Source organism: Lithobates pipiens, unplaced genomic scaffold (genome assembly GCF_037356315.1).
Source record: "Lithobates pipiens isolate NorthernLeopardFrog02 unplaced genomic scaffold, aLitPip1_a1.2 Scaffold_13, whole genome shotgun sequence".
NCBI lineage: Eukaryota > Metazoa > Chordata > Amphibia > Anura > Ranidae > Lithobates > Lithobates pipiens.
Genome location: NW_027507718.1, coordinates 537,606,898 through 537,633,873, shown reverse-complemented (window position 1 = coordinate 537,633,873; position 26,976 = coordinate 537,606,898). Strand labels below are relative to the sequence as shown.

At 48.6% G+C, this 26,976-nt stretch overlaps 1 protein-coding gene across 1 annotated transcript in view; it reads left to right on the top strand.

Annotated features, from left to right (window-relative positions):
- Positions 1-26,976, top strand: part of LOC143975969 (pepsin A-like) — a 69,528-nt gene that overhangs the window by 12,906 nt on the left and 29,646 nt on the right. The window contains exons 6-8 of the mRNA XM_077478498.1: positions 10,635-10,745; positions 15,986-16,130; positions 21,184-21,282. Of these exons, the coding sequence (XP_077334624.1) occupies positions 10,635-10,745; positions 15,986-16,130; positions 21,184-21,282 (355 nt within the window). The remainder of the gene's footprint in view (positions 1-10,634; positions 10,746-15,985; positions 16,131-21,183; positions 21,283-26,976) is intronic.

Sequence of the window (26,976 nt, the reverse complement as noted above, 5' to 3'; positions counted from 1 at the left end):
GGTCAGTGAGGAGATGAAGGTGGTGGTTCTGGTCAGTGAGGAGATGAAGGTGGTGGTTCTGGTCAGTGAGGAGATGAAGGTGGTGGTTCTGGTCAGTGAGGAGATGAAGGTGGGGGTTCTGGTCAGTGAGGAGATGAAGGTGGGGGTTCTGGTCAGTGAGGAGATGAAGGGGGTGATTCTGGTCAGTGAGGAGATGAAGGTGGGGGTTCTGGTCAGTGAGGAGATGAAGGTGGTGGTTCTGGTCAGTGAGGAGATGAAGGGGGTGGTTCTGGTCAGTGAGGAGATGAAGGTGGGGGTTCTGGTCAGTGAGGAGATGAAGGGGGTGGTTCTGGTCAGTGAGGAGATGAAGGGAGTGATTCTGGTCAGTGAGGAGATGAAGGTGGTGATTCTGGTCAGTGAGGAGATGAAGGGGGTGGTTCTGGTCAGTGAGGAGATGAAGGTGGGGGTTCTGGTCAGTGAGGAGATGAAGGTGGTGGTTCTGGTCAGTGAGGAGATGAAGGTGGTGGTTCTGGTCAGTGAGGAGATGAAGGGGGTGGTTCTGGTCAGTGAGGAGATGAAGGGGGTGGTTCTGGTCAGTGAGGAGATGAAGGTGGTGGTTCTGGTCAGTGAGGAGATGAAGGGGGTGATTCTGGTCAGTGAGGAGATGAAGGTGGGGGTTCTGGTCAGTGAGGAGATGAAGGTGGTGGTTCTGGTCAGTGAGGAGATGAAGGTGGTGGTTCTGGTCAGTGAGGAGATGAAGGGGGTGGTTCTGGTCAGTGAGGAGATGAAGGGGGTGGTTCTGGTCAGTGAGGAGATGAAGGTGGTGGTTCTGGTCAGTGAGGAGATGAAGGGGGTGATTCTGGTCAGTGAGGAGATGAAGGGGGTGGTTCTGGTCAGTGAGGAGATGAAGGTGGTGGTTCTGGTCAGTGAGGAGATGAAGGGGGTGATTCTGGTCAGTGAGGAGATGAAGGGGGTGGTTCTGGTCAGTGAGGAGATGAAGGGGGTGGTTCTGGTCAGTGAGGAGATGAAGGGAGTGATTCTGGTCAGTGAGGAGATGAAGGGGGTGGTTCTGGTCAGTGAGGAGATGAAGGTGGTGATTCTGGTCAGTGAGGAGATGAAGGGGGTGGTTCTGGTCAGTGAGGAGATGAAGGTGGGGGTTCTGGTCAGTGAGGAGATGAAGGTGGTGGTTCTGGTCAGTGAGGAGATGAAGGTGGTGGTTCTGGTCAGTGAGGAGATGAAGGGGGTGGTTCTGGTCAGTGAGGAGATGAAGGGGGTGGTTCTGGTCAGTGAGGAGATGAAGGTGGTGGTTCTGGTCAGTGAGGAGATGAAGGGGGTGATTCTGGTCAGTGAGGAGATGAAGGTGGTGGTTCTGGTCAGTGAGGAGATGAAGGTGGTGATTCTGGTCAGTGAGGAGATGAAGGTGGGGGTTCTGGTCAGTGAGGAGATGAAGGTGGGGGTTCTGGTCAGTGAGGAGATGAAGGTGGTGGTTCTGGTCAGTGAGGAGGTGAAGGTGGGTATACAGGATATGTCTGGTAATCACCACTGAGGGGTCTCCTGGTAGGGACCTTGGTTCCTAATCTCCCCCTCCCCCCCTCTTCTCTCCCTCTCCTTACTGCCTTTCTTGGGCTATCACCCCTAGTATATATATATATATATATATATATATATATATATATATACATTCTACATAGTGATCTGGTGTATAAATGACTAGGGAGTGTAATTTGTATATTACGATTGACATAGAATAGTTTTTAGTTCCACTAAGTACGGATTGAATTAAAATATCTGGTTTGATATAGGTAGCGCCTAGAGCCCCATATTACTACTGGAAACTGTATTTGAGTTATAAGCAAAGTGCTGCAAGCCCCTGGCTTCTTATCTGTCTTGGACTTTCCAAGATTTAACCTTGAGAAATACGGAAAGGCTTCTTCATAGTAAGAGCTGTGAAGATGTGAAATACACTTCAGCTCAGTAGATTGTTTTAAAAAAAAAAAAGTGCATTCCAAAATGTATAAAATATCACTGTGTGGCACTAACCCCAGCTTGTGTAGCAGCAGCCAGGCAATCGGCAACATTCACTACTCTGGCTCAGTAAACTGCCTAGGTTTCCTTTTTAAAGCTCATTGCAGAATATCTTGGATGGGGCTCTCTTCTCTTTGCCGATACTTCCTAGCACAGTCCCTTCAACAGTAGCAAAGAAATGGACAAGACTGGCACATCATAAGTAATGCTCCAGGTCAGGCAAGCCTTAGTATTAGTGCACAAGGGGTTAACAGCAGCCACAGATACTAGGACCCCTCTCTCTGGTGTGCACTCCGTGTCTCTCTGGTGTGCGCTCCGTGTCTCTCTGGTGTGCACTCCGTGTCTCTCTGGTGTTCGCTCCGTGTCTCTCTGGTGTGCGCTCCATGTCTCTCTGGTGTGCACTCCGTGTCTCTCTGGTGTGCGCTCCATGTCTCTCTGGTGTGCGCTCCGTGTCTCTCTGGTGTTCGCTCCGTGTCTCTCTGGTGTGCGCTCCGTGTCTCTCTGGTGTTCGCTCCGTGTCTCTCTGGTGTTCGCTCCGTGTCTCTCTGGTGTGCGCTCCGTGTCTCTCTGGTGTGCGCTCCGTGTCTCTCTGGTGTGCGCTCCGTGTCTCTCTGGTGTGCGCTCCGTGTCCCTCTGGTGTGCGCTCCGTGTCTCTCTGGTGTGCGCTCCGTGTCTCTCTGGTGTGCGCTCCGTGTCTCTCTCTGGTGTGCGCTCCGTGTCTCTCTGGTGTGCACTCCGTGTCTCTCTGGTGTGCGCTCCGTGTCTCTCTCTGGTGTGCGCTCCGTGTCTCTCTGGTGTGCGCTCCGTGCCTCTCTGGTGTGCGCTCCGTGTCTCTCTCTGGTGAGCGCTCCGTGTCCCTCTGGTGTGCGCTCCGTGTCTCTCTGGTGTGCGCTCCGTGTCTCTCTGGTGTGCGCTCTGTGTCTCTCTCTGGTGTGCACTCCGTGTCCCTCTGGTGTGCACTCCGTGTCCCTCTGGTGTGCACTCCGTGTCTCTCTGGTGTGCGCTCCGTGTCTCTCTGGTGTGCACTCCGTGTCCCTCTGGTGTGTACTCCGTGTCTCCCTGGTGTGCACTCCATGTCTCTCTGGTGTGCACTCCGTGTCTCTCTGGTGTGCACTCCGTGTCCCTCTGGTGTGTACTCCGTGTCCCTCTGGTGTGCACTCCGTGTCTCTCTGGTGTGCACTCCGTGTCCCTCTGGTGTGTACTCCGTGTCTCCCTGGTGTGCACTCCGTGTCTCTCTGGTGTGCACTCCGTGTCCCTCTGGTGTGTACTCCTTGTCCCTCTGGTGTGCACTCCGTGTCCCCCTGGTGTGCACTCCGTGTCTCCCTGGTGTGCACTCCGTGTCTCCCTGGTGTGCACTCCGTGTCTCTCTGGTGTGCACTCCGTGTCCCTCTGGTGTGTACTCCGTGTCTCTCTGGTGTGCACTCCGTGTCCCTCTGGTGTGTACTCCGTGTCTCCCTGGTGTGCACTCCGTGTCTCCCTGGTGTGCACTCCGTGTCTCTCTGGTGTGCACTCCGTGTCCCTCTGGTGTGTACTCCGTGTCTCCCTGGTGTGCACTCCGTGTCTCTCTGGTGTGCACTCCGTGTCTCTCTGGTGTGCACTCCGTGTCCCGCTGGTGTGCACTCCGTGTCTCTCTGGTGTGCGCTCCGTGTCCCTCTGGTGTGCGCTCCGTGTCTCTCTGGTGTGTACTCCGTGTCTCCCTGGTGTGCGCTCCATGTCTCTCTTGTGTGCACTCCGTGTCCCTCTGGTGTGCACTCCGTGTCCCTCTGGTGTGTACCCTGGGACGGTGTGCACTCCGTGTCTCTCTCTGGTGTGCACTCCGTGTCCCTCTGGTGTGCGCTCCGTGTCTCTCTTGTGTGCACTCCGGTTCCCTCTGGTGTGCACTCCGTGTCCCTCTGGTGTGCGCTCCGTGTCTCTCTGGTGTGCACTCCGGTTCCCTCTGGTGTGCACTCCGTGTCCCTCTGGTGTGCACTCCGTGTCCCTCTGGTGTGCACTCCGTGTCCCTCTGGTGTGTACCCTGGGACGGTGTGCACTCCGTGTCTCTCTCTGGTGTGCACTCCGTGTCCCTCTGGTGTGCGCTCCGTGTCTCTCTGGTGTGCGCTCCGTGTCTCTCTGGTGTGCGCTCCGGTTCCCTCTGGTGTGCACTCCGTGTCTCTCTCTGGTGTGCACTCCGTGTCTCCCTGGTGTGCGCTCCGTGTCTCTCTGGTGTGCACTCCGTGTCCCTCTGGTGTGCGCTCCGTGTCTCTCTGGTGTGCACTCCGGTTCCCTCTGGTGTGCACTCCGTGTCCCTCTGGTGTGTACCCTGGGACGGTGTGCACTCCGTGTTCCTGAGACTTGGAGGCCTCCCTCCACACTCCCTACAATCTCAGCAGTAAAAGCTTCCATACAGGATCCCTATTGAAACTCATCTCTTCAAAAGAAATTGCAGCAGGTTAGACCCCCCAGCTGTGCATGGCTGGGACCTCAATGAGACTAGAGGTAGAAGGGCAGCAGTCAGAACTTCTCCTGGAAAAGAAAACTGCTCACTCAGGCTCCAAATGATTTATGCCCCTTCCCAGCCACCATCTGGGCACACTCCACCAGGGATTGGCTGGAGCCACATAAATATTCAAGCTGCTCATTTGACTCACCCACCCACTACATTTTGGAAGCCTTCAGAAGACAGGAGGAACCAACCAAAACCAAACGTAATCACAAGAACTAAATGTAATGATGTAAGTCAGGTCCCTACTATCTCCGGGGTTAGGTCCTCTCTCTCAAATTCTCTTTCTTCACCCCTCTTCTCTACTTCCCTTCTTGGGAGGAGGGGGAAGCTCTGTACTGGGGGTGCGGTGGGTGATGTGGGAGAGGAGCTCTGTACCAAGGGGAGTGTGGGAGGAGGGGGAAGCTTTGTATTGGGTAATGGGGGTGGGGGGGATGTGGAGGAGCTCTGTATAAATACATAAGGGGGGGATATGATCTCCATGTATAAATATATAAGGGGGGGATATGATCTCCATGTATAAATACATAAGGGGGAGGGGTATGATCTCCATGTATAAATACATAAGGGGGGGATATGATCTCCATGTATAAATACATAAGGGGGGATATGATCTCCATGTATAAATACATAAGGGGGGATATGATCTCCATGTATAAATACATAAGGGGGGATATGATCTCCATGTATAAATACATAAGGGGGGGATATGATCTCCATGTATAAATACATAAGGGGGGATATGATCTCCATATATAAATACATAAGGGGGGATATGATCTCCATGTATAAATACATAAGGGGGGGGGTATGATCTCCATGTATAAATACATAAGGGGGGGATATGATCTCCATGTATAAATACATAAGGGGGGATATGATCTCCATGTATAAATTCATAAGGGGGATATGATCTCCATGTATAAATACATAAGGGGGGGATATGATCTCCATGTATAAATACATAAGGGGGGGATATGATCTCCATGTATAAATACATAAGGGGGATATGATCTCCATGTATAAATATATAAGGGGGATATGATCTCCATGTATAAATACATAAGGGGGATATGATCTCCATGTATAAATACATAAGGGGGGATATGATCTCCATGTATAAATACATAAGGGGGGATATGATCTCCATGTATAAATACATAAGGGGGATATGATCTCCATGTATAAATACATAAGGGGGGGATATGATCTCCATGTATAAATACATAAGGGGGATATGATCTCCATGTATAAATACATAAGGGGGATATGATCTCCATGTATAAATACATAAGGGGGATATGATCTCCATGTATAAATACATAAGGGGGATATGATCTCCATGTATAAATACATAAGGGGGGATATGATCTCCATGTATAAATACATAAGGGGGATATGATCTCCATGTATAAATACATAAGGGGGGATATGATCTCCATGTATAAATACATAAGGGGGGATATGATCTCCATGTATAAATACATAAGGGGGATATGATCTCCATGTATAAATACATAAGGGGGATATGATCTCCATGTATAAATACATAAGGGGGGATATGATCTCCATGTATAAATACATAAGGGGGATATGATCTCCATGTATAAATACATAAGGGGGGATGTGACTCCATGTATAAATACATAAGGGGGGATATGATCTCCATGTATAAATACATAAGGGGGGATATGATCTCCATGTATAAATACATAAGGGGGGATATGATCTCCATGTATAAATACATAAGGGGGGATATGATCTCCATGTATAAATACATAAGGGGGGATATGATCTCCATGTATAAATACATAAGGGGGGATATGATCTCCATGTATAAATACATAAGGGGGGATATGATCTCCATGTATAAATACATAAGGGGGGATATGATCTCCATGTATAAATACATAAGGGGGGATATGATCTCCATGTATAAATACATAAGGGGGATATGATCTCCATGTATAAATACATAAGGGGGGATATGATCTCCATGTATAAATACATAAGGGGGGATATGATCTCCATGTATAAATACATAAGGGGGGATATGATCTCCATGTATAAATACATAAGGGGGGATATGATCTCCATGTATAAATACATAAGGGGGGGATATGATCTCCATGTATAAATACATAAGGGGGGATATGATCTCCATGTATAAATACATAAGGGGGGATATGATCTCCATGTATAAATACATAAGGGGGGATATGATCTCCATGTATAAATACATAAGGGGGGATATGATCTCCATGTATAAATACATAAGGGGGGATATGATCTCCATGTATAAATACATAAGGGGGATATGATCTCCATGTATAAATACATAAGGGGGGATATGATCTCCATGTATAAATACATAAGGGGGGATATGATCTCCATGTATAAATACATAAGGGGGGGATATGATCTCCATGCTAAAAATACATAAGGGGGGGATATGATCTCCATGTATAAATACATAAGGGGGGGATATGATCTCCATGTATAAATACATAAGGGGGGATATGATCTCCATGTATAAATCATAAGGGGGGGATATGATCACCATGTATAAATACATAAGGGGGGGATATGATCTCCATGTATAAATACATAAGGGGGATATGATCTCCATGTATAAATACATAAGGGGGGATATGATCTCCATGTATAAAAACATAAGGGGGATATGATCTCCATGTATAAATACATAAGGGGGGGATATGATCACCATGTATAAATACATAAGGGGGGGATATGATCTCCATGTATAAATACATAAGGGGGGATATGATCTCCATGTATAAATACATAAGGGGGATATGATCTCCATGTATATATACATAAGGGGGGATATGATCTCCATGTATAAATACATAAGGGGGATAGGATCTCCATGTATAAATACATAAGGGGGGATATGATCTCCATGTATAAATACATAAGGGGGGGGATATGATCTCCATGTATAAATACATAAGGGGGGATATGATCTCCATGTATAAATACATAAGGGGGGATATGATCTCCATGTATAAATACATAAGGGGGATGGGACACAATTTCTCATCATTGCCTGGGCACTGGATAAAGGAAGAGTGGAATAGAGAAAATATATTGTGGAATGAGGAAGTTTGGAATATCACCCTTTTTATCCCATGAGTAGGGATGAGCCGAACACCCCCCGGTTCGGTTCGCACCAGAACTGGCGAACGACCCCCGCGTTCGGTACGAACGTTAGAACCCCATTGAAGTCTATGGGACTCGAACGTTCGAATTGGAAAGTGCTCATTTTAACGGCTAATATGCAAGATAGTGTCCTAAAAAGGGTTTGGCGACCTGCCTCCTGCCTCAGGGGACATGGGTCACTGCAAAAAAAAGTTTTAAAAACTACCGTTTTGGCGGGAGCACTGATTTTAATGACGATTAAAGTGAAAAAAAAAAAAGTGAAATATTCCTTTAAATATGGTGCCTGCAGGGTGTCTGTAGTATGCCTGTGAAGTGCCACGTGTTTCCCGTGTTTAGAACAGTCCCTGCACAAAATGACATTAAACGGAAATAACACCATTTAAAACTGCTTGCGGTTTTAATGTTATATCTGGTTCCTGCAATATGGTTGAAAATCATTGAGAAACATGGCATGGGTAGCCCTCCCTGCCCATTACCAGCCTATTTGGGTCTTGTACGCATATTAAGGGGAACCCCGTACCCATATTAAAAAAAGGAAATGCGTGTGGCCCCCAGGCCCTATATACTCAGAACAGCAGTATACAGGCGGTGCAAACAAGACAGGGACTGTGTAGGTTTGTTGTGTTAAGTTGAATCTGTTTGTCATTTTCAACCGGTACATTTTTAAAGTGTAGCTCCAGTCAAAAAAACTATCTTTAAGCTTTTTGGAAAACATAGGGAAGGGTTATCACCCCTGTATAATTTGTTTTGTCGTCCATCTTTTTTCATCTCACTTGCTGCTGTCTCCTTGCGTTTGCAAGTAGGAGATGTTTGTAAGTTGGATGTTTGAAAGTAGGGGCCTGCCCTATATTATAGCGGTATGTACTGGGTACAGAGCACGCAGACAGCACGCACTATCTCCTAACACTACTGACTGCAAGCTCTATTATTAACCACTTGTTAGCCCAATGTTTGCATAAAGTGAAAGATGAAGTTATGCTGAGTAAATAGATATCAAACATGTCACTCTTCAAAATTGCACATGCCCGTGGAATGGCGCCAAACGTCGCTACTTAAAAAATCCCCATAGGCAACGCTTTAAATATTTTTTTACTGGTTACATGTTTTGAGTTGCAGAGGAGGTCTAGGACTAGAATTATTGCTCTCGCTCTAACATTCTCGGCGATACCTCACATGTGTGGCACATGCGAGCACATGGGGACATGGGCACTTTAATTTTTATTTTATTTTTTTATTGTTCATTTTACTTTATTTATTTTAGTTTGACATTTTTTTTCCCAAAAATATATTTTTGATCACTTTTATTCCTATTACAAGAAATGTAAACATCCCTTGTAATAGGAATATGGGGTGACAGGTCCTCTTTACAGTGAAATCTGGGGGGTCAATATGACCCCACATCTCACCTCTAGGCTGGGAAGCCTGAAATAAAAAATAAAAAAAAGATTCTGGCTTTGATCGTACTGGCGAGTTGGTAGAAGCACCGGAGGGCGGTGAGGGGTGGGGGGCGTCTATGGCTGGGTATTTCAGGGTATCACCGAGTATGGCTGGGTATCTCTGAGTATGGCTGGGTATGGCAATTTATGGCAGGGTATTACAGAGTATTGGCGGGGTATTGGCGGGGTACTACAGAGTAATGGCGGGGTACTGCACTGCAGAGTAATGGCAGGGTACTGCACTGCAGAGTAATGGCGGGGTACTGTACTGCAGAGTAATGGCGGGGTACTGCACTGCAGAGTAATGGCGGGGTACTGCAGAGTAATGGCGGGGTACTGCACTGCAGAGTAATGGCAGGGTACTGCACTGCAGAGTAATGGCGGGGTACTGCACTGCAGAGTAATGGCGGGGTACTACAGAGTAATGGCAGGGTACTGCACTGCAGAGTAATGGCAGGGTACTGCACTGCAGAGTAATGGCGGGGTACTGCACTGCAGAGTAATGGCGGGGTACTGCAGAGTAATGGCGGGGTACTGCAGAGTAATGGCAGGGTACTGCAGAGTATGCACTGGTATTGCAGAGTATTGGCAGGGAATTGAGGGGTTAAATTCGGTGAGCAGCGATGTGGGCACTGCAGATGCAGCCCACATCGCTGCTGACACCGATCTCTTTCCCCTCCGCTGTACCGATCTGTACAGAAAGGGGAGGTAGGAACAGGCGTCATAACATGACGCCGGTTTGTTTCCAAGTGATCACTCCGTCATTTGACGGAGCAATCACGTGGTAAACGGCCGCTATGAGCGGCCGTTTACCGTGATGCGCCGGGTCCCATGGACCAGGCGGTCACGGATGCTCTCGAGTGCGCACACCTCGGGGCACGCGAGAGCAGAATTCTGGGAGGCCGTTAATTAACGGCCTCTCTGAGTTAAACAACCGCCCTGAAGCCGTTAATCGGCAATGGGCAGTTGTTAAGTGGTTAAAGCTAGATCACTAGCTATATAGGTGAGGTGAATATAGTGGTGTATACTGCAGTCAGGGCACAGACAACAACCACTACACAGCAGCAAGATAGGAAATCAGCCAAAAACGATTGGTGTGTACTGTGTTGAAGGTACACAGAACACCCACTGCTTCAGATGCAAAGTAACACACTACACGAGGCCGCCTTAAAGGCGGCCTTATATAGTGTGGGGCGTGCACTACACAGCCTGAGCTATGATTGGCCACAGGCAGGATGCCTGTGGCCAATCATGGCTCTCCTCGCTGCCGGCGCTGCGATTGGCCAAGCATGCGGGGTCACAGTGCATGCTTGGCCAATCATCGGGCAGCAATGCACTGCGCCAACGCAGTGCATTGTGGTCCGCGCGCGCGTCACTCGAATTTTGACGCGAACGGCCAAAACGTTCGGAATTCGGCGAACGGCCGAACGGCCAATGTTCGAGTCGAACGTACGTTCGACTCGAACACGAAGCTCATCCCTACCCATGAGCTCCTCCCAGGTAATGAATGAATTGGGTTTGTTGTCTTTCAGGGGAAGTGGAGGCGTTGTTGTATTTGGCGGAATTGACGACTCTCTGTACTCCGGAAATCTGCACTGGGTGCCGGTCACAGAACAGAAATACTGGCAGATCACAATAGACAGGTCAGTATGGACCAGGCCTATCCCTTATAGACAGGTCAGTATGGACCAGGCCTATCCCTTATAGACAGGTCAGTATGGACCAGGACTATGTCTATAGACAGGTCAGTATGGACCAGGACTATCTCTTATAGGGAGGTCAGTATGGACCAGGACTATCTCTTATAGGGAGGTCAGTATGGACCAGGACTATCTCTTATAGGGAGGTCAGTATGGACCAGGACTATCTCTTATAGACAGGTCAGCATGGACCAGGACTATCTCTTATAGACAGGTCAGTATGGACCAGGACTATCTCTATAGACAGGTCAGTATGGACCAGGACTATCTCTATAGACAGGTCAGTATGGACCAGGACTATGTCTATAGACAGGTTAGTATGGACCAGGGCTATCTCTTATAGACAGGTCAGTATGGACCAGGACTATCTCTTATAGACAGGTCAGTATGGACCAGGACTATCTCTTATAGACAGGTCAGTATGGACCAGGACTATCTCTATAGACAGGTCAGTATGGACCAGGACTATCTCTTATAGACAGGTCAGTATGGACCAGGACTATCTCTTATAGACAGGTCAGTATGGACCAGGACTATGTCTATAGACAGGTCAGTATGGACCAGGACTATCTCTTATAGACAGGTCAGTATGGACCAGGACTATCTCTATAGACAGGTCAGTATGGACCAGGACTATCTCTTATAGACAGGTCAGTATGGACCAGGACTATCTCTTATAGACAGGTCAGTATGGACCAGGACTATGTCTATAGGCAGGTCAGTATGGACCAGGACTATGTCTATAGACAGGTCAGTATGGACCAGGACTATCTCTTATAGGGAGGTCAGTATGGACCAGGACTATCTCTTATAGACAGGTCAGTATGGACCAGGACTATCTCTTATAGACAGGTCAGTATGGACCAGGACTATCTCTTATAGACAGGTCAGTATGGACCAGGACTATGTGTATAGACAGGTCAGTATGGACTAGGACTATGTGTATAGACAGGTCAGTATGGACTAGGACTATCTCTATAGACAGGTCAGTATGGACCAGGACTATCTCTATAGACAGGTCAGTATGGACCAGGACTATCTCTATAGACAGGTCAGTATGGACCAGAACTATCTCTATAGACAGGTCAGTATGGACCAGGACTATCTCTATAGACAGGTCAGTATGGACCAGGACTATCTATAGACAGGTCAGTATGGACCAGGACTATCTCTATAGACAGGTCAGTATGGACCAGGACTATGTGTATAGACAGGTCAGTATGGACCAGAACTATCTCTATAGACAGGTCAGTATGGACCAGGACTATCTCTATAGACAGGTCAGTATGGACCATGACTATCTATAGACAGGTCAGTATGGACCAGGATTATCTCTATAGACAGGTCAGTATGGACCAGGACTGTCTCTATAGTCAGGTCAGTATGGACCAGGACTATGTGTATAGACAGGTCAGTATGGACTAGGACTATCTCTATAGACAGGTCAGTATGGACCAGGACTATCTCTATAGACAGGTCAGTATGGACCAGGACTATCTCTTATAGACAGGTCAGTATGGACCAGGACTATCTCTATAGACAGGTCAGTATGGACCAGGACTATCTCTATAGACAGGTCAGTATGGACCAGGACTATCTCTATAGACAGGTCAGTATGGACCAGGACTATCTCTATAGACAGGTCAGTATGGACCAGGACTATCTCTATAGACAGGTCAGTATGGACCAGAACTATCTCTATAGACAGGTCAGTATGGACCAGGACTATCTCTATAGACAGGTCAGTATGGACCAGGACTATCTATAGACAGGTCAGTATGGACCAGGACTATCTCTATAGACAGGTCAGTATGGACCAGGACTATCTCTATAGACAGGTCAGTATGGACCAGGGCTATCTCTATAGACAGGTCAGTATGGACCAGGACTATCTCTATAGACAGGCCAGTATGGACCAGGACTGTCTCTATAGACAGGTCAGTATGGACCAGGACTGTCTCTATAGACAGGTCAGTATGGACCAGGACTATCTATAGACAGGTCAGTATGGACCAGGACTATCTCTATAGACAGGCCAGTATGGACCAGGACTATCTCTATAGACAGGTCAGTATGGACCAGGACTGTCTCTATAGACAGGTCAGTATGGACCAGGACTATCTCTATAGACAGGCCAGTATGGACCAGGACTGTCTCTATAGACAGGTCAGTATGGACCAGGACTATCTATAGACAGGTCAGTATGGACCAGGACTATCTCTATAGACAGGCCAGTATGGACCAGGACTATCTCTATAGACAGGTCAGTATGGACCAGGACTGTCTCTATAGACAGGTCAGTATGGACCAGGACTATCTCTATAGACAGGTCAGTATGGACCAGGACTATCTCTATAGACAGGCCAGTATGGACCAGGACTGTCTCTATAGACAGGTCAGTATGGACCAGGACTATCTATAGACAGGTCAGTATGGACCAGGACTATCTCTATAGACAGGCCAGTATGGACCAGGACTATCTCTATAGACAGGTCAGTATGGACCAGGACTGTCTCTATAGACAGGTCAGTATGGACCAGGACTATCTCTATAGACAGGTCAGTATGGACCAGGACTATCTCTATAGACAGGTCAGTATGGACCAGGACTATCTATAGACAGGTCAGTATGGACCAGGACTATCTCTATAGACAGGTCAGTATGGACCAGGACTATCTCTATAGACAGGTCAGTATGGACCAGGACTATCTCTATAGACAGGTCAGTAAGGACCAGGACTATCTCTATAGACAGGCCAGTATGGACCAGGACTGTCTCTATAGACAGGTCAGTATGGACCAGGACTGTCTCTATAGACAGGTCAGTATGGACCAGGACTATCTCTATAGACAGGTCAGTATGGACCAGGACTGTCTCTATAGACAGGTCAGTATGGACCAGGACTATCTCTATAGACAGGCCAGTATGGACCAGGACTATCTCTATAGACAGGCCAGTATGGACCAGGACTATCTCTATAGACAGGTCAGTATGGACCAGGACTGTCTCTATAGACAGGTCAGTATGGACCAGGACTATCTCTATAGACAGGCCAGTATGGACCAGGACTGTCTCTATAGACAGGTCAGTATGGACCAGGACTGTCTCTATAGACAGGCCAGTATGGACCAGGACTGTCTCTATAGACAGGTCAGTATGGACCAGGACTATCTATAGACAGGTCAGTATGGACCAGGACTATCTCTATAGACAGGCCAGTATGGACCAGGACTGTCTCTATAGACAGGCCAGTATGGACCAGGACTGTCTCTATAGACAGGTCAGTATGGACCAGGACTATCTATAGACAGGTCAGTATGGACCAGGACTGTCTCTATAGACAGGTCAGTATGGACCAGGACTGTCTCTATAGACAGGTCAGTATGGACCAGGACTATCTATAGACAGGTCAGTATGGACCAGGACTATCTCTATAGACAGGCCAGTATGGACCAGGACTATCTCTATAGACAGGTCAGTATGGACCAGGACTGTCTCTATAGACAGGTCAGTATGGACCAGGACTATCTCTATAGACAGGCCAGTATGGACCAGGACTGTCTCTATAGACAGGTCAGTATGGACCAGGACTATCTATAGACAGGTCAGTATGGACCAGGACTATCTCTATAGACAGGCCAGTATGGACCAGGACTATCTCTATAGACAGGTCAGTATGGACCAGGACTGTCTCTATAGACAGGTCAGTATGGACCAGGACTATCTCTATAGACAGGTCAGTATGGACCAGGACTATCTCTATAGACAGGCCAGTATGGACCAGGACTGTCTCTATAGACAGGTCAGTATGGACCAGGACTATCTATAGACAGGTCAGTATGGACCAGGACTATCTCTATAGACAGGCCAGTATGGACCAGGACTATCTCTATAGACAGGTCAGTATGGACCAGGACTGTCTCTATAGACAGGTCAGTATGGACCAGGACTATCTCTATAGACAGGTCAGTATGGACCAGGACTATCTCTATAGACAGGTCAGTATGGACCAGGACTATCTCTATAGACAGGTCAGTATGGACCAGGACTATCTCTATATACAGGTCAGTATGGACCAGGACTATCTCTATAGACAGGTCAGTATGGACCAGGACTATCTCTATAGACAGGCCAGTATGGACCAGGACTGTCTCTATAGACAGGTCAGTATGGACCAGGACTGTCTCTATAGACAGGTCAGTATGGACCAGGACTATCTCTATAGACAGGCCAGTATGGACCAGGACTATCTCTATAGACAGGTCAGTATGGACCAGGACTGTCTCTATAGACAGGTCAGTATGGACCAGGACTATCTCTATAGACAGGCCAGTATGGACCAGGACTGTCTCTATAGACAGGTCAGTATGGACCAGGACTATCTATAGACAGGTCAGTATGGACCAGGACTATCTCTATAGACAGGCCAGTATGGACCAGGACTATCTCTATAGACAAGTCAGTATGGACCAGGACTGTCTCTATAGACAGGTCAGTATGGACCAGGACTATCTCTATAGACAGGTCAGTATGGACCAGGACTATCTCTATAGACAGGCCAGTATGGACCAGGACTGTCTCTATAGACAGGTCAGTATGGACCAGGACTATCTATAGACAGGTCAGTATGGACCAGGACTATCTCTATAGACAGGCCAGTATGGACCAGGACTATCTCTATAGACAGGTCAGTATGGACCAGGACTGTCTCTATAGACAGGTCAGTATGGACCAGGACTATCTCTATAGACAGGTCAGTATGGACCAGGACTGTCTCTATAGACAGGTCAGTATGGACCAGGACTATCTCTATAGACAGGCCAGTATGGACCAGGACTATCTCTATAGACAGGCCAGTATGGACCAGGACTATCTCTATAGACAGGTCAGTATGGACCAGGACTGTCTCTATAGACAGGTCAGTATGGACTAGGACTATCTCTATAGACAGGCCAGTATGGACCAGGACTGTCTCTATAGACAGGTCAGTATGGACCAGGACTGTCTCTATAGACAGGCCAGTATGGACCAGGACTGTCTCTATAGACAGGTCAGTATGGACCAGGACTATCTCTATAGACAGGCCAGTATGGACCAGGACTGTCTCTATAGACAGGTCAGTATGGACCAGGACTATCTCTATAGACAGGTCAGTAAGGCCTCTGCTCTTCTCCTCTCTCCAGCATCACCATGGATGGTCGGGTGGTGGGATGTCTGGAGGGATGTCAGTCTATAGTGGACACCGGAACCTCCGTCATCGCTGGTCATCCAGACGCCATCAGAGGGATCCAAACAGCCATCGGAGCCAAACCGGACATATACGGACTGGTGACTAAGCTACCCCCACATGAATGAGCACCCTTCTCCTACCCCCTACATGAATGATCACCCTTCTCCTACCACCACATGAATGATCACCCTTCTCCTACCCCCACATGAATGAGCACCCTTCTCCTACCCCCACATGAATGAGCACCCTTCTTCTACCCCCTACATGAATGATCACCCTTCTCCTACCCCACACATGAATGATCACCCTTCTCCTACCCCCCACATGAATGATCACCCTTCTCCTACCCCCCACATGAATGATCACCCTTCTCCTACCCCCCACATGAATGATCACCCTTCTCCTACCCCCCACATGAATGATCACCCTTCTCCTACCCCACACATGAATGATCACCCTTCTCCTACCCCCCACATGAATGATCACCCTTCTCCTACCCCCACATGAATGAGCACCCTTCTCCTACCCCCACATGAATGAGCACCCTTCTCCTACCCCCTACATGAATGAGCACCCTTCTCCTACCCCCACATGAATGATCACCCTTCTCCTACATGAATGATCACCCTTCTCCTACCCCCTACATGAATGATCACCCTTCTCCTATCCCCTACATGAATGATCACCCTTCTCCTACCCCCTACATGAATGATCACCCTTCTCCTACCCCCTACATGAATGATCACCCTTCTCCTACCCCCCACATGAATGATCACCCTTCTCCTACCCCCCACATGAATGATCACCCTTCTCCTACCCCCCACATGAATGATCACCCTTCTCCTACCCCCACATAAATGATCACCCTTCTCCTACCCCCTACATGAATGATCACCCTTCTCCTACCCCCCACATGAATGAGCACCCTTCTCCTACCCCCCACATGAATGAGCACCCTTCTCCTACCCCCACATGAATGATCACCCTTCTCCTACCCCCACATGAATGATCACCCTTCTCCTACCCCCACATGAATGATCACCCTTCTCCTACCCCACACATGAATGAGCATCCTTCTCCTACATGAATGATCACCCTTCTCCTACCCCCCACATGAATGATCACCCTTCTCCTACCCCCTACATGAATGATCACCCTTCTCCTACCCCCCACATGAATGAGCACCCTTCTCCTACCCCCCACATGAATGAGCACCCTTCTCCTACCCCCACATGAATGATCACCCTTCTCCTACCCCCACATGAATGATCACCCTTCTCCTACCCCCACATGAATGATCACCCTTCTCCTACCCCCACATGAATGATCACCCTTCTCCTACCCCCTACATGAATGATCACCCTTCTTCTACCCCCCACATGAATGAGCACCCTTCTCCTACCCCCCACATGAATGAGCACCCTTCTCCTACCCCCCACATGAATGAGCACCCTTCTCCTACCCCCCACATGAATGATCACCCTTCTCCTACCCCCTACATGAATGATCACCCTTCTCCTACCCCCTACATGAATGATCACCCTTCTCCTACCCCCCACATGAATGATCACCCTTCTCCTACCCCCCACATGAATGATCACCCTTCTCCTACCCCCCACATGAATGATCACCCTTCTCCTACCCCCTACATGAATAAGCATCCTTTTCCTACCCCCTACATGAATGATCACACTTCTCCTACCCCCTACATGAATGATCACCCTTCTCCTACCCCCTACATGAATGATCACCCTTCTCCTACCCCCTACATGAATGATCACCCTTCTCCTACCCCCTACATGAATGATCACCCTTCTCCTACCCCCTACATGAATGATCACCCTTCTCCTACCCCCACATGAATGATCACCCTTCTCCTACCCCACACATGAATGAGCATCCTTCTCCTACCCCCTACATGAATGATCACCCTTCTCCTACCCCCCACATGAATGATCGCCCTTCTCCTACCCCCACATGAATGATCACCCTTCTCCTACCCCCCACATGAATGATCACCCTTCTCCTACCCCCCACATGAATGATCACCCTTCTCCTACCCCCCACATAATTGATCACCCTTCTCCTACCCCCTACATGAATGATCACCCTTCTCCTACCCCCTACATGAATGATCACCCTTCTCCTACCCCCTACATGAATGATCACCCTTCTCCTACCCCCCACATGAATGATCACCCTTCTCCTACCCCCTACATGAATGATCACCCTTCTCCTACCCCCTACATAAATGATCACCCTTCTCCTACCCCCCACATGAATGAACACCCTTCTCCTACATGAATGAGCACCCTTCTCCTACCCGCACATGAGTGAACACCCTTCTCCTACCCCCTACATGAACACCCTTCTCCTACCCCCCACATGAATGAACACCCTTCTCCTACCCCCACATGAATGATCACCCTTCTCCTACCCCCTACATGAATGATCACCCTTCTCCTACCCCCACATGAATGAACACTCTTCTCCTACCCCCCACATGAACACCCTTCTCCTACCTCCCACATGAACACCCTTCTCCTACCCCCCACATGAATGAACACCCTTCTCCTACCCCCCACATGAACACCCTTCTCCTACCCCCCACATGAACACCCTTCTCCTACCCCCCACATGAATGAACACCCTTCTCCTACCCCCTACATGAATGAACACCCTTCTCCTACCCCCTACATAAACACCCTTCTCCTACCCCCCACATGAACACCCTTCTCCTACCCCCCACATGAATGAACACCCTTCTCCTACATGAATGAACACCCTTCTCATATCTCTCCCTATATGAATGAACACAGAGGGGCTGATCATGGACTGGGGGTTTTAGGGGAGACAGAGGGGGTTGTGATCATGGACTGGGGGTTTTAGGGGAGACAGAGGGGGTTGTGATCATGGACTAGGGGTTTTAGGGGAGACAGAGGGGGTTGTGATCATGGACTAGGGGTTTTAGGGGAGACAGAGGGGGTGATGATCATGGACTGGGGGTTTTAGGGGAGACGGAGGGGGTGATGATCATGGACTGGGGGTTTTAGGGGAGACGGAGGGGGTGATGATCATGGACTGGGGGTTTTAGGGGAGATGGAGGGGGTGATGATCATGGACTGGGGGTTTTAGGGGGGGAAGAGGAGGAGCTTATCATGGACATGGGCAGTGGAGGGAATGTACAAAGGAAGGTAGAGTGGAGGAGGGAGGTAAAAAATTGAGATGGAGTGAGATAATCATGAATGACACAAAAGAGGAGAAAGGAGAGGGAGTCTCTGTGAGGGCTTACCTAGGTTGGAGTCCATGGTGCAGAGATGTAGGCCCTTGCAAATACACACAGCCCACGGCAACAAAGAGATAAGCTACCTGGGCTGTGAACCTGTGCACGGGGGCTTGACAGGAAAAGCCAAGGGATCATCAAAGAAAGCCGTTGTCCGGGATTCCAGAAGTCAGCATAAACAAAATACAAGCCAGGGTCAGAAGCCGGGGTCAGTCTTGGAACACTGTTACTTTGAACACAGGTACCTTTGGTGACACTGAACTGACAAAGCCCTCAGAGTGAGGCAGTGCTTTATACCCAGCTAATTAGGTAACCTGCCACAGCTAATCCAAGAGTGACGGGTACAAACAGAATTGCCCATAGTACGTATGCAAAACTAGGCATGGCTGGAAAGCAGGCAGAATAGAACTGAGGTGTGGCTCAGGGGTAAAGAAACAGGAGCAAGAACAAACAGTCATTAGTTCAATACCATCCAGAGCCACTTGGGGGCGTGACCATGCCTGGCCATCTAAAAGACACGGTAGGGACCGTGACAGTTTCTCAGTACCAGAGAACATGACCATGGATGGTGGACGATAGGAGATATAGAGGGGGTTCCTCAGTACCAGAGAACATGACCATGGATGGTGGATGATAGGAGATATAGAGGGAGTTCCTCAGTACCAGAGAACATGACCATGGATGGGGGACGATAGGAGATATAGAGGGAGTTCTTCAGTACCAGAAAACATGACCATGGATGACGGACGATAGGAGATATAGAGGGGGTTCCTCAGTACCAGAGAACATGATCATGGATGGTGGATGATAGGAGATATAGAGGGAGTTCCTCAGTACCAGAGAACATGACCATGGATGGGGGATGATAGGAGATATAGAGGGAGTTCCTCAGTACCAGAGAACATGACCATGGATGGGGGACGATAGGAGATATAGAGGGAGTTCTTCAGTACCAGAAAACATGACCATGGATGGTGGACGATAGGAGATATAGAGGGGGTTCCTCAGTACCAGAGAACATGACCATGGATGGTGGACGATAGGAGATATAGAGGGGTTCCTCAGTACCAGAGAACATGACCATGGATGGTGGACGATAGGAGATATAGAGGGGTTCCTCAGTACCAGAGAACATGACCATGGATGGTGGACGATAGGAGATATAGAGGGGTTCCTCAGTACCAGAGAACATGACCATGGATGGTGGACGATAGGAGATATAGAGGGAGTTCCTCAGTACCAGAGAACATGACCATGGATGGTGGACGATAGGAGATATAGAGGGGGTTCCTCAGTACCGGAGAACATGACCATGGATGGTGGACGATAGGAGATATAGAGGGAGTTCCTCAGTACCGGAGAACATGACCATGGATGGTGGACGATAGGAGATATAGAGGGGGTTCCTCAGTACCAGAGAACATGACCATGGATGGTGGACGATAGGAGATATAGAGGGGGTTCCTCAGTACCGGAGAACATGACCATGGATGGTGGACGATAGGAGATATAGAGGGGGTTCCTCAGTACCAGAGAACATGACCATGGATGGTGGACGATAGGAGATATAGAGGGGGTTCCTCAGTACCGGAGAACATGACCATGGATGGTGGACGATAGGAGATATAGAGGGGGTTCCTCAGTACCAGAGAACATGACCATGGATGGCGGACGATAGGAGATATAGAGGGAGTTCCTCAGTACCAGAGAACATGACCATGGATGGTGGATGATAGGAGATATAGAGGGGGTTCCTCAGTACCGGAGAACATGACCATGAATGGTGGAAGATAGGATGCACAGTGTTTTTGATTTTCCTGGATTCGGCACGATTGCCAATAATAAATTTGTTGAACTTTTGGTTTCAGTATCATGTGAACTGTGACACCATCAGTCATCTTCCAGACATGATCATATCCATTAATGGGAAGAATTACCCTCTGCCTGCCAGAGCCTACATCAATCAGGTGAGTGACAACACAGTGTCCATATGGTGGCACGGACAGATTATTATCATTATCAAACATGATGGGGCCAACAGTTTGTGCAGCGCTTTACAACATGAAGGGAGACAGTAAGTGTGACAGACCCAACCAGGACAGGGGCTTTTGGCGGGAACTGCATGGTGGCCTCTCACCTACTGACTATGGGCCCTGACGTTTAAGGGAACACTACTCTTTTGGAGGTGTGTGCCTGGGGGACTCTTGAAGTGGACTGGCTTCAGATTCAAATCCATGTTTCCCCAAAACACACAGACTCTGGGAAGTGGAGGACCCATATACAGTATCGCACAAAAGTAAGTACACCCCTCAGTGACATTTGTGTAAACCTTTTCATGTAACAACACTGAAGAAATGACACTTGTCTACAATGTAAAGTAGTGAGTGTACAGCTTGTATAACAGTGTAAATTTCCTGTCCCCTCAAAATAACTCAACACACAGCCATTAATGTCTAAACCGCTGGCAACAAAAGTCAGTACACCCCTAAGTGAAAATCTCCAAATTGGGCCCAAAGTGTCAATATTTTGTGTGGCCACCATTATTTTCCAACACTGCCTTCACCCTCTTGGGCATGGCGGTCACCAGAGCTTCACAGGTTGTCACTGGAGTCCTCTTCCCCTCCCCCATGATGACATCACAGAGCTGGTGGATGTTGGAGACCTTCCCCTCCTCCACCTTCCGTTTGAGGATGTCCCACAGATGATCAATAGGGTTTAGGTTTGGAGGCATGCTTGACCAGTCCATCAGCTTTACCCTCAGCAAGGCAGCGGTCATCTTGGAGGTGTGTTTGGGGTGGTTATCATGTTGGAATTCTGCCCTGCGGCCCAGTCTCTGAAGGGAGGAGATCATGCTCTGCTTCAGTATGTCACAGTACATGTTGGCATTCATGGTCCCCTCAATGATCTGTAGCCCCCCAGTGCCGGCAGCACTCATGCAGCCCCAGACCATGACACCCCCACCACCATGCCTGACTGTAGACAAGACACACTTGTCTTTGTCCTCCTGACCTGGTTGCCCCCACACACGCTTGTCACCATCTGACACCAAATACCTTTATCTTGGTCTCATCAGAGCACAGGACATGGTTCCAGTAATCCATCTCCTTAGTCTGCTTGTCTTCAGCAAACTGTTTGTGGTCTTTCTTGTGCATCATCTTTAGAAGAGGCTTCCTTCTGGGATGACAGCCATGCAGACCAATTTGATGCAGTGTGCGGCGTATGGTCTGAGCACTGACAGGCTGACCCCCTACCCCTATAACCTTTGCAGCAATGCTGGCAGCAATCATGGGTTTATTTCCCAAAGACAACCTCTGGATATGACGCTGAGCATGTGACCTCAACTTCTTTGGTGGACCATGGCGAGGCCTGTTCTGAGTGGAACCTGTCCTGTTAAACCATTGTATGGTTGTCAGGCCACTTGAGTCCAGGTGACAGATGCACACCTTAGGAGTCAGGAGTGCACTGAACGAGCGGACCTGCCCACACACGACCGGACTTTGCCGCCGGAGTAGGTCCGGCGGACAAACCGCCGGACTATGGCGGGAGTCCTTCAGACTTTTGAAATGAACGAACTTGCCCACACACGGAGAAAAGTCCATTAATTTTGAACGTGGCTCCAGGTAGACGGGACTAGTGCAGGAGGTCAATGTCGCCGCCACCATCGGCGACATTGACACGTTGCTGGCCCCGTCACCTGGTATGGACCTAAAGGGGAAGCCCTACGCTGAAAAAACGGTCCATATCAGACCTATATTCTAATATATTCTATATATTCTCCCCTCTATGGCTCTCTGCATTTTCCACTCTATGGCTATCTGCATTCCCCACTCTATGGCTCTCTGCATTCCCCACTCTATGGCTCTCTGCATTCCCCACTCTATGGCTCTCTGTATTCCCCACTCTATGGCTCTCTGCATTCCCGACTCTATGGCTCTCTGCATTCTCCACTCTATGGCTCTCTGTATTCTCCACTCTATGGCTCTCTGTATTCTCCACTCTATGGCTCTCTGTATTCTCCACTCTATGGCTCTCTGTATTCTCCACTCTATGGCTCTCTGTATTCCCCACTCTATGGCTCTCTGCATTCCCCACTCTATGGCTCTCTGCATTCTCCACTCTATGGCTATCTGTATTCTCTACTAGTGATGGCCGAACGGTTCGCCCGGCGGTCGTTTCGCGGCGAATTTCCGACTTTCGCCGTCCGCGGGTTCGAACGCCTTTTTCCGTCGTTCGCCCCGGCGGACTTACGTGTTTAATGTATACAAGAACTTTAACCTTTCGTGACACGTTTATCATGTGTTACAGGACAACCAATTGAGACATGACAGCTCATGGACACTTGGACATTCCCCCTAACCTATAAATACACCCGATCCGGTGGCCATTTTACATTCTTTCTTCTGTCACTGTAGGGAAAGGATCCTGTGTGGAGTAGGGACAGAGAAAACGCTAGCTATTTGGTACACAAAAGTTCTTTTCAGGACTGGTATAGGTGTTAGGTCAGCAGCCTGAGTTTCTTTTGTCAGTTTAGATAAAGGGACAGAGCGCTGTATGCTGCTATTTTAGGGACAGCTCAGCCAGATTAGTCTTTCTTCATCATCATCATCATCATCATCATTAGCTGTTACTATCAGGTCCACAAAAGAGCTGTTCCAGCTAATCGTTCCAGCCTACTCTTTTTTGCCAATTTGTATAGGGACAGGCAGGAAGCAGTGTGTCAGGCAGTGAGGATAATTTTAAAGACTTGCTGTTACTATTAGTTCCACAAAGGTTCTTTTCAGGACTGGTATCAGTGGTACGGTAATAGGCTTGTACACGTATAATATTCTTTCTTCCAAATATAGAAAGAATATTATACTTGACTGCTGCCCTTCTGCTGCAGTCTGCTAATCATTCACAACTCACTTGTTCCACAAAGCTCTTTATCAGGACTGGTAACTTGGTCTGTCTAGGGTGCTACGGTACATAGGCTTGGGTGCGGTACAGTCTGCTGTTCTGTAAGGACCGCTATCGGTCCACAATACATAGGGTTGCCGTGCACTACTGCTGACCGCTGCCCTATACTGCAGCAGTCCTTCAGCGGTATAGGGACTGACGCACAGTCTGCTAAACACTAATACACAACCTGCTTGGTCCACAAAAGTTCTTATAAGGACTGGTAACTTGGTATAGGGTGCTACGGTACATAGGCCTGAGTGCAGTACAGTCTGCTGTTCTGTAAGGACCGCTATCGGTCCACAATACATAGGGTTGCCGTGCACTACTGCTGACCGCTGCCCTATACTGCAGCAGTCCTTCATTGGTATAGGGACTGACGTACAGTCTGCTAATCACTAACACACAACCTGCTTGGTCCACAAAAGTTCTTATAAGGACTGGTAACTTGGTATAGGGTGCTACGGTACATAGGCCTGAGTGCGTTACAGTCTGCTGTTCTGTAAGGACCGCTATCGGTCCACAATACATAGGGTTGCCGTGCACTACTGCTGACCGCTGCCCTATACTGCAGCAGTCCTTCATTGGTATAGGGACTGACGTACAGTCTGCTAATCACTAACACACAACCTGCTTGGTCCACAAAAGTTCTTATAAGGACTGGTAACTTGGTATAGGGTGCTACGGTACATAGGCCTGAGTGCGTTACAGTCTGCTGTTCTGTAAGGACCGCTATCGGTCCACAATACATAGGGTTGCCGTGCACTACTGCTGACCGCTGCCCTATACTGCAGCAGTCCTTCAGCGGTATAGGGACTGACGTACAGTCTGCTAAACACTAATACACAACCTGCTTGGTCCACAAAAGTTCTTATAAGGACTGGTAACTTGGTATAGGGTGCTACGGTACATAGGCTTGAGTGCGGTACAGTCTGCTGTTCTGTAAGGACCACTATCGGTCCACAATAGATAGGGTTGACGTGCACCACTGCTGACCGCTCACCTATACTGCAGCAGTCCTTCAGCGGTATAGGGACTGACGTACAGTCTGCTAATCACTAACACACAACCTGCTTGTTCCACAAAAGTTCTTATAAGGACTGGTAACTTGGTATAGGGTGCTACGGTACATAGGCCTGAGTGCGTTACAGTCTGCTGTTCTGTAAGGACCGCTATCGGTCCACAATACATAGGGTTGCCGTGCACTACTGCTGACCGCTGCCCTATACTGCAGCAGTCCTTCATTGGTATAGGGACTGACGTACAGTCTGCTAATCACTAACACACAACCTGCTTGGTCCACAAAAGTTCTTATAAGGACTGGTAACTTGGTATAGGGTGCTACGGTACATAGGCCTGAGTGCAGTACAGTCTGCTGTTCTGTAAGGACCGCTATCGGTCCACAATACATAGGGTTGCCGTGCACTACTGCTGACCGCTGCCCTATACTGCAGCAGTCCTTCATTGGTATAGGGACTGACGTACAGTCTGCTAATCACTAACACACAACCTGCTTGGTCCACAAAAGTTCTTATAAGGACTGGTAACTTGGTATAGGGTGCTACGGTACATAGGCCTGAGTGCGTTACAGTCTGCTGTTCTGTAAGGACCGCTATCGGTCCACAATACATAGGGTTGCCGTGCACTACTGCTGACCGCTGCCCTATACTGCAGCAGTCCTTCATTGGTATAGGGACTGACGTACAGTCTGCTAATCACTAACACACAACCTGCTTGGTCCACAAAAGTTCTTATAAGGACTGGTAACTTGGTATAGGGTGCTACGGTACATAGGCCTGAGTGCGTTACAGTCTGCTGTTCTGTAAGGACCGCTATCGGTCCACAATACATAGGGTTGCGTGCACTACTGCTGACCGCTGCCCTATACTGCAGCAGTCCTTCATTGGTATAGGGACTGACGTACAGTCTGCTAATCACTAACACACAACCTGCTTGGTCCACAAAAGTTCTTATAAGGACTGGTAACTTGGTATAGGGTGCTACGGTACATAGGCCTGAGTGCAGTACAGTCTGCTGTTCTGTAAGGACCGCTATCGGTCCACAATACATAGGGTTGCCGTGCACTACTGCTGACCGCTGCCCTATACTGCAGCAGTCCTTCATTGGTATAGGGACTGACGTACAGTCTGCTAATCACTAACACACAACCTGCTTGGTCCACAAAAGTTCTTATAAGGACTGGTAACTTGGTATAGGGTGCTACGGTACATAGGCCTGAGTGCGTTACAGTCTGCTGTTCTGTAAGGACCGCTATCGGTCCACAATACATAGGGTTGCCGTGCACTACTGCTGACCGCTGCCCTATACTGCAGCAGTCCTTCATTGGTATAGGGACTGACGTACAGTCTGCTAATCACTAACACACAACCTGCTTGGTCCACAAAAGTTCTTATAAGGACTGGTAACTTGGTATAGGGTGCTACGGTACATAGGCCTGAGTGCGTTACAGTCTGCTGTTCTGTAAGGACCGCTATCGGTCCACAATACATAGGGTTGCCGTGCACTACTGCTGACCGCTGCCCTATACTGCAGCAGTCCTTCATTGGTATAGGGACTGACGTACAGTCTGCTAATCACTAACACACAACCTGCTTGGTCCACAAAAGTTCTTATAAGGACTGGTAACTTGGTATAGGGTGCTACGGTACATAGGCCTGAGTGCGTTACAGTCTGCTGTTCTGTAAGGACCGCTATCGGTCCACAAT